Source organism: Podarcis liolepis (genome assembly GCF_965112155.1).
Source record: "Podarcis liolepis genome assembly, chromosome: 6".
Taxonomy (NCBI): Eukaryota; Metazoa; Chordata; class Lepidosauria; order Squamata; family Lacertidae; genus Podarcis; species Podarcis liolepis.
This window is the reverse complement of record NC_139559.1, coordinates 32,063,240-32,072,276: the sequence shown is the minus strand read 5'-3', so window position 1 is coordinate 32,072,276 and position 9,037 is coordinate 32,063,240. Positions and strand designations below refer to the sequence as shown.

Genomic DNA, 9,037 nt, shown 5'->3' with positions numbered 1-9,037 from the left:
TCAGTGCACACCACCAGCCATATACTGAGGTTTTTCAATAAACATAAAGTGGAAGACTGAGATCTCGGTGGCATGAGGAATTTGCAAGTAAGCCAGGCTTAAACACTCATATGGGGTGTTCCTATTTGCAGACCCAGACTTTATTTTTTCATACAGTTTCGTAAATGAAATTGCTTATATTTATATTATATCAGTGAGTTTACACTGTTTTGCATACAAAACAACCATGAAAAATTGTGGCTAATGTTGAGAAAGGTAGTGGAGGAAAAGAGGGCTGCCTTAATTGATTATTTGTGGGGCGGACTTTTCGGTCTGTGCAAGCCAAATAACTTGTGCCATAGCATTTGTGTCTGCAATCTGCACAGAACTTGGGAACTTAATAAATGAAGATGTTTACACTTAAAACAGTTTTACATGAGCATCTATGAGGGAGCCATTCCAGCAGTGACTCAGAGCCAGATAACAATGTCTCGGGGCTATGGGAAACCATAAATGCTAATTGCTTGAGTGCAATAGAGCACTCAATAGAGCAACTGTAGTCACTTAAAGAGGAATTTCTGTGCTCTTCCCTTCCCTCTAATATTAAAAATGGCATCATCATCATCATACTTTAAGATACCTTGAGATGAGGACAATTCTCTACCCTTGGTGGTCTCTCTCTGCACTGTAATGCATAAAATGAGGCCTTTTGGGGTCATAGCACCATCACTTCCCCTTGGCCACTCAGAGCTGTGGAACTTCTGCTTTCCACTGAAAATAATGAAAAATGGATGGCCTGTCTTTCCTCAGTAAACACGCTGGATTTCTCCACCTAATGCTGGAAAGTATACCGGGGGACTTTAGCACCCTTTGTTATTTATGGCACTGATTTATGCTGTCCCAGGACTACTAGAGGGATTTCCAAAGGATTCACCATGTTGGTTTGTTGCAGCAGAAATAACAAAGGTACCTTAAAGACAAAAAAAAAGTTATTACAGCATAAGCTTTCATGAACCGCAGCCCACATCATCAGATGCAGGGCAAGTGGTCCTCAGTTGTTGGGTATATATACACACACAGACAAAGGTAGGAGTTAAATGGCAACTGAATTTTAAAAGTACAGTCTGTGACAATTCAGTTAGATCACAAATGTATGCAAAATGACCCTCCCCAGTAGAAATGATTGGAGATGGACTATCATCTTAGCAGTGGCGTAGCGTGGGGGGTGCATGGGGGGCCGGCCGCACCGGGCGCAACATCTGGGGGTTAGGGTTAGGGGGCGCAAATCCACGGGTTAGGGGGAGCAAATTACTTGCCTTGCCCCGGGTGCTGACAACCCACGCTACGCCACTGCATCTTAGCATTGCTGAGTAATTTAATACTTTAAGTGAGGCAGAAAACCACAATCTCTATTCAGACCCAGAACAGAATTGAATGTTTTGATAATTTAATTTGGAAAAGAGATCCTGTTCTTTGGTTTGATCAGTGACAATCTCTTCTGCCCCTTTTCTGGGTGGATATCTACAAGTTCCCTGGGATGCAAAATATAGCTTGGAAGTGGGAAGATTGATCATGAAAACAGTAGGAGGAAAGGAGTTATCATTTCCAACACCACTGTCCCAGTCCACACACATGCACAATTTTTAAATTTTAAAAAGAATGAGGATTATTGGATCATGGATCTCCCAATGTCTCAGGAGCTCAACATGACATAACCATGGTCTTCTTATCTCTGATGCCCAATCACTGATTCAAAAAAACCTTGGGCAGAAACCTGCATTCCAGGAAGCCTTCTGTCCTCCCAAGTGAAGCCCCCCCCCAATGTGCATCCAAAATCTGTTTCATAGAATCATAGAGTTGAAAGGGACCACAAGGGTCATCTAGTCCAACCCCCTGAAATGCAGAATATTTTGCCCAACATGGGGCTTGAACCCATGACCCTCAGATGAAGAGTCTACTAACTGAGCTATCCCAATCCTCCAGACCAAATTTTGAGGGCACACAGAGGGCTGCAGGGAGAGGAAAGGAACATGTGCTTAGCCAGGATTTTTGTTAGGGGGAAAAGCTTCAGATTTGTATTATCAATACAACCCCCTTGACTACGCCCATGGAGAGGAAGGTGAAGTTCAATGGGGCTAGCGCACTGTTTAATCAGTTATCACTTCTTTTCTTTTTCCCCAGAATTGATTAAAATGTGCAGGGTTACCAGCGCTTTCTGAGTGAATATTGTCTGCCAAATTCCAGACAAATAGGTGCATTTGTTTTTTCTGCTGGACACCTTTTAAGTAGGGGGGGTTTGTTTGTTTGTTGCAGGGGGCAGTAAAAATGGAATCATCTGTAAAGGGGCCTGCTTTTTATTGGGAAGAGGTCAGAAATAAAGAAATATATGGGAATTCTTGTTCAGCTTCATTTCCACATTCCCCTCCTGGTGAAAGGATCAGTAGAAAGATCAGGGTCCTTAGATCCCACTTTCATTAGAGCACCAGTAGTAGTAACCATTATCACAAGTTGTGGAACACAACACTTAGGGAAGAAACACAGGTGGCAGGGGCAGAGCAATGGATTTTAATCAAGGCTGGACACTGTCTTACTCCAGTGTTAGTTCATCTTGAATAACTATCATCAACCCCAACACTTTGATTTCACCAATCAGCATGCACTGAAAGGATGGAGAAATAGTCTGAGACTTCAGTTTCCGCTTGGGTGATCCAGCCCTGCCCTCAAGTGGTGGGATTCTTGCCTCACATGCTCAAGGAAAGGCACATTGCTATTGGTTGAAGGGTTGTGGTTTTGTTTTGTTTTTTTAAAAAAAATGGTTTGCAGAGGTATTTTGTTTTTAATATTTTGGGATTCAATCCAGGCACAATTAAGGACTTTCAAGTCCCATTAAGCACATGTTTAACTGTGCAAATGATGGGAATTTATTGAACCAAGTGATAGCCCTAATACACGTAATGTACGACGATGGAAATCCTGAACCAACCTGCTCCTGGCTAGAGCTGATGGGAAGTGAAACCCAAAACAGTGGCGACTGCAGGGCACCAGGTAACCTAAAGCGGAAGGAAATTCATCTCCACGCACCAGACAAGCGGGATTCCCTAGTCAACAAAAGTTTATGTCACAATATATTGATTAGTCTTTAAGATGGGATTCTGGGCCTTTTGCTACACGTGTGACGTGCAAGAGGAATTACAGCAGGTAGCACCTTTCACATCACTGCCTCTCCGTGAAAAGCATCACCTGTTGAACTTCTGCCCGCCATGTGGGATAATTTCTGCCGGGTGGAAGAGCGGGGATTCCACATGGATCAGATTTAGCCGTGCAGGGGGACAGGGCCGGGGTCCAGCTCCTTTAAAGGCACACACGCGCAAAAACACGCGCACACCGATTCCCACGCCGCCCATGTCCTTTCTCTGCGCCAAGTGCCTCCGCCAGGGGGCGAGAGACGGGCTGGCCCGGCGCAGCCAGCAGTAGACAAAAGGCTCTTGCGCTCTCGCTCTCTCTCCGCGCCGCCTCCCGCGCGTTTGGCCCACCGGCGGCGGAGAGCGATGTGTCTGGGGCGTGCGCGCCGCCGGGCGGAGGCCGCGCGATGGCCGGGCGCCGCGGGCTGCTGAAGCGCAAGCCCAACTTCACGCTGCAGGAGATCGACGTACTGATGAGCGAGGTGCTCCGCTACGAGCAGCTGCTCTTCGGCGCCGCCACCGTCAACGCCTACGAGAAGCAGAAGATCTGGTGGCGCATCACCCACAAGATCAACGCGGCCGGGCGCAACCAACGCGACATCGGCGAGGTCAAGAACCGCTGGCGGGGACTGCGGCGCCGCGCCAACAACAAGATCGCCCGGCACCGCCTCCTGCAGCGCCAGGCGCAGGCCGGGGCGCGACCCCGCCTCGCCCACCTCTCCGGTAGTGGCGGCAGCAGCAGCAGCAGCGAGCTCCACAGCTCACCGGAGCTCGGCCCCGAGTGGGCCTCGCCCGGCGTGCGCCCCTCGGATGCGCCGCCGTCGCCTGCCGCTATGGAGGTTGTGGCTCTTCAGGGTGAGTGTTCTCCGCCCACAACCAAAGGTGGGCGAACCCTCAGGCGCAGGGACCCAATGCATTTGGCCCGCGGGATGCCATTCGGCCCGCGGGATGCTCTGGTTTAGCACCGCCCCCTCCGTAGGCCGCGCCCCTCGCGGACCCTGTCACGACTTCTCATATGGCTTTCTGGAATGTGTGTCCTTTGGGGGGACAAACACCTTTTGCTTGCCTGAATGGATGTATGAGTGTGTGATCCGGCCTGTGCACTTAAAAGTGCATGTGGTGCGCTTTTAAAGCACATGGCTTCCCCCCAAAAGAATCCTGGGAACTATAGTTTCCCACCCACAAACCTCACATTCTCAGTACCCTCAGCAGACTAGAGTTCTGAGGATTCTTTGGGGACTTGTGTGTGTGTGTGTGTGTGTGTGTGTGTGTAAACCTCTGGATTTCATCTCTAGAATGTAGCTTTCCACTCAAAGTAGAAATCACAGTCATTGGCCCACCCACCACTGACATGTGGCTCCTTAGAAGGTTGGCCCACAAAGCTTCCCCACCTCTGAACTAACCAGTGACCCTTTTCATCCACCCAGCAGTGGCACCAGAAAAAAACGTTTCTAGGTAGGAGGCACAGAAAGGGCAAAGTATATTTCTAGATGGGCAAGTTGTAACCCACAGGTTAAGATCACTGAAAGAAAATTAACAGCATATATTGATGACAGGAGTCCAGCAATGGGAGCGGGGCTTGTTTGGAGGGTGATTGCCCTGCCCCCTTGCCCCTCTCTGGCGCCATCCATGCAGCAGCCTCATGGAAGTTGAGGCATTGCTCTAGCAGCACTTAGCTCCGTTTGGGCTAGCATACTCACAGCATGCCCGTAAGGCACATGTATCCAATGCACATTTAAAGCACGTGACTTCCCTCAAAGAATGCTAGGAGCTGTAGTTTAAGGGCACTGTGAATTTTAACTCTGGGAGGAGAAAAACTACAATTCCCAGGAATCTTTGGGGGCAGGAACCATGTGTTTTCAATGTATGGTGTGGAATTGCCCCTGGAAGGGTTTAAAACAGGGATGGGGAGCTTGCAGGCGTCCACACATTGAATTACAGTTCCCATCATCCCTCACCAATGACATTGCTGGCTGAGGCTGGTAGGAATTGGGCATACAGGCACGTGACCACTGATGTAAAAAGTCACCTGGGGTGTATTTGTTGGACCAGCAAAACAATATTTTGGTATAGCTAAGAAACACGAGCCTCCACTTAGCGGTGAGAAGTATTTCGATAATAGGTTTACAGTTGCTGAAATTAGAGAAGCAAATATATTTTGCCATGTATCCATTTGTCCAATAAAAATCAATCCAAAATCTCTTTAGTAGTTCCATTATTGCACACCCAACATAAATTTGTTATTGCTGCTTGCAGACACTGTGGGGAGGCGTGTGAAATCAAAGCCCTATCAAAGGGCGAAGCTGCACTGGGAATAACACATTTAAATACCTCTGCTTACACAAAGGCTACCAAACTGGAGGCATTTGGGGAAACAGAACCATAATTAACTAGCAAGTTGTTATCACATTTGCCACTAATATGTGTGTATATATACATATATATACTCTTACTACTGGAGTGTGAACTCTGGAAGCTTCATTGCACTTTATAGTAATGTGATGTTGGGCGAAGGCAATTATTTTCCAAACAGAGGCCACATCCACACCCTGATTTAAAGCGGTACCATGCCGCTATAAGCAGTCATGGCTTCCCCCAGAGAATCCTGGGAAACGTCATTTGTTAAGGGATGTTGAGATTTGTTAAGAGATGCCTATTCCCCTCACAAAATTATAATTCCAATAATACCCTGGGAAGAGGACTTGATTGTTTAGCCACCCTGCCAACTGCAGCACCCTTAACAAACTACACTTCTCAGAATTCTTTGGTGTGTCTAAAGTGGCACCGTAGCACTTTAAATGTATGGTGCAAATATGGCCAGCATTTGCTTTCATAGCCTGCTGTCTCAGCTTTCTGTTCATTTGCACCACCACCACCTCTGCCTTGGTGTATTTCCTGTTCTTTTGCCCTCTTGGCCTTCAGGCTAGGTTCATTTTTATCAAAATCACTATTTTTAACAGCATGGATTGGTCTTTGAAGTGCTGACATTGCCATGCATATCACATGACAAGATAGGAAGAAGTTGCACTGATGATACAATGTAGTAGAGAGTGGCATCCTGATAGTGCGGAGAGGTATTTCTTCACAGCAACAAAGGATGAGGAAAGTTAGATACAGCAAGACAAGAGCCTTTTAGCCTGAGGGGGAAAGCATTTCTTCCTATGGCTATGTACATATATTTTTGTCAAACTATTTTTACAGGTTGTTGACATAGTGGAAAGCTCGCGTTGTTTTTTTCAGAGGTAAAAATGGCCCAAGGGCATGCATACAATTAGAAATCCCTCTTTCAAGCTGCCTTTGACTGCCTAATAAAAAAGCCTATTATATGGACCAATGGTCTAACTGAGGAGATTTCACCCCTCCCATATCCAAGAATCTGCTGATGTTCTCTGCTGATTCTCCAGAGAGGAGGGGGCGGTTTCTGCTCTCTACTTATTCCGCTCCAGCCTCACATTGAAGAGAGGGGGAGAGACTGAGTGTTAGAGAGAGATCGTGTGTACAGATAAGATTGCTGCTAACAGCAGCTGCAGACACTCAGTGCAGTTCAGCATTTCCGCTTAGACTCCATTTAGCTCTGTACATAGTTGTGTATTATAGTTGTAGATAGAATAAAAGAATATATTCTACAGAGCTGCTCTCCGAGTCATTTATGCTCTGCTATACTCTGCTGTGCAACGACTGTCTTCTTGTTGAAGTGACTCCGGTGCTCACAACTCTAAGCTGTGAGTCCACAGCACTTTGACCTGTTCCTGTGCAGAAGGTGGTCTGCTACCCAGCTCGCCTAGCCCAGTCGGGGCTGAAGTGTATGAGTCCAGTTGGTGGCACTGGCTCAAGGGCGATGCTGACACTAACGTGGTATAAGGCATCTTCTTATACTCCATCTTGCAGTGCATATTTTTCTTTTCCACTTTCTTGTCTCCCTGTACCAAAACATTTCTGTATGATGCCCTTTGATATAGGCTCTTGGGACAACTTGAAGTTGGCTTTCTCTCTCTCTCTCTCTTTTTAACTGCATGTTTGGATGTCAGGAAGGGCCTGAAAGGGCTCGTGATTCTAGCTGGCTGCTACTTTGAGTTAACCTGATCTGTCCTCTCTGCTCTGGGCAGGTGTGAAGGAGGAGCCAGTGAAGGAAGAACCAGTAGATGTGAAGTCAGAGCCATCCCACTCCCTTCCCACTAAGGCCATCCACCAGCATGGGAGCCAGGGGGCTGAGACGCAGCTGCTCAGGAGCTCTGCCCATGCCCCCAATGATCCGTGTGAGGGCTGGAGGAGAAGCCCCTCAAATTCCTCACAGACTGAGCTCTCAGAGGCCCTGGGTTCGGATTATGCAAGCATCACATTTGACCACGAGTCACCACCACCTGGGCACCTAAGCGACATAGGAGATATGGTTGCTCCTGAGACTGTGCCGATTCAGGAAGGGCTGTCAGAAAGCAGCCGCCTGAGCCTAGCAGAGAGGCGGATTGTCCAGTCAAATGAGCAGCTGGCACAGGAGGTGCGTGCCTTCCGGCAGGAATATGCTAAGAGCCACAGGGAGACGGCCTCCATCTTGCACAGCATTGCTGAAGCCCTGAGTGGTGTCTGCAGCAGCCTGTCTGAGATCCGGGACCTCTACCTCCGCCAGCAGGTGGTACCCAAGCAATGAGGGATCCACCGGCAGAAGATGCCAAGCACCTCTGGGTGCAAATGCCCTTTCGCGGAAAGGTGCCAGCTACTCCAGAAGTGACTAATATGGGGAAGAATTTATTCAGCTATTGCAAAGTTACAGGTTTGTTTGTTTTCAGGATAGGTTTTCCTTTGGATTCTCCTTCCATTCCCAGCTCAATAAAACTGTGAAATTGATATCTCTGCTTAAGAATCAGTTACCAAGCAGGGCATGTCTGTGGTATTGGTGGACCATCTAGCTAAACAGTAGTTTGTGCACTGCGTCACCCTGCTTCTGTCTCCACTGAAAACCCAGAGTCCTTTTTCTAAGGGGTGAACAATCCTGATTTTTCTACCTCCATTTTACTTACTTGGTCTTATTGCTCCAACTGCCCCTCCACACTGCTCTTTTTTTTCCTCTGCCTATCACAGTTACCAGCAGAAGGGTCTTGGTTTGCCCTGCTGAAAATCACCAAGAGCTAAAACTTGTTGTGGAGTCCACTTATGGTTGCCCTGGGGGCAAGAACAGTGCCCACTACAGCAGAATTGTTGATTGTTGATCAAGATGGCAATCCTCTAGCATACATACAGTACTTTTGAGCTTATAGCCTCAGGCTGAAGTGGCAGTGGCAGGAATACAGAGATCCAGTTAGATTCCTATGGCTGGGTAAGATGCCATTCAGAGGCAGAAGAAAGATTTCTCATGACAAAATTTGGTCCAAAATTAAAACATCTGTTAAGTGGTTGTACAATCATACCTTGGGTTACAGATGCTTCAGGTTGCGTGTTTTCGGGTTGTGCACCGTGCCGAACCCGGAAGTACCAGAATGGGTTACTTCCAGGTTTTGGCATATGCGCAGAAGCGCTAAATCATGACCCGCGCATGCGCAAACACGGCGCTGCAGGTTGCAAACGCTGTGGGTTGCGAACGTGCCTCCTGCACGGATCACATTCGCAACCCGCGTGTCCACTGTACTTGCAAATGAAGTCAGTTACATGGGGGAAATGTGTGCCCATTTGAAACGGAATGCTTCAAGGAGAGAGAAAGAGAAAGCTCTGAGGCTCAAGGAGGAAAGCAAACCTGTACCTCCGTGATGGGGAACATGAGTGCCTTCACCTATTGTTGGACTGTCAACGCCCATCAGCCCAACTGGGGAGAGGGCTGAGTTGCAGTCCAGTAACATCCGAAGGTCTACAGGTTTCTCAAACTGTGCTGTAATTAAAACATGGGG

At 47.7% G+C, this 9,037-nt stretch overlaps 1 protein-coding gene across 1 annotated transcript; it reads left to right on the top strand.

The window, feature by feature from the left end:
• The first annotated feature begins 1,338 nt into the window (after positions 1–1,338).
• Positions 1,339–8,003, top strand: LOC310709210 (uncharacterized protein). The gene is made up of 2 exons (XM_083508488.1): positions 1,339–4,016; positions 7,268–8,003. Exons 1-2 carry the CDS (start codon positions 3,569–3,571, stop codon positions 7,804–7,806), a joined length of 987 nt encoding a protein of 328 aa, XP_083364614.1. The 5' UTR covers positions 1,339–3,568; the 3' UTR covers positions 7,807–8,003.
• Positions 8,004–9,037: the final 1,034 nt, after the last annotated feature.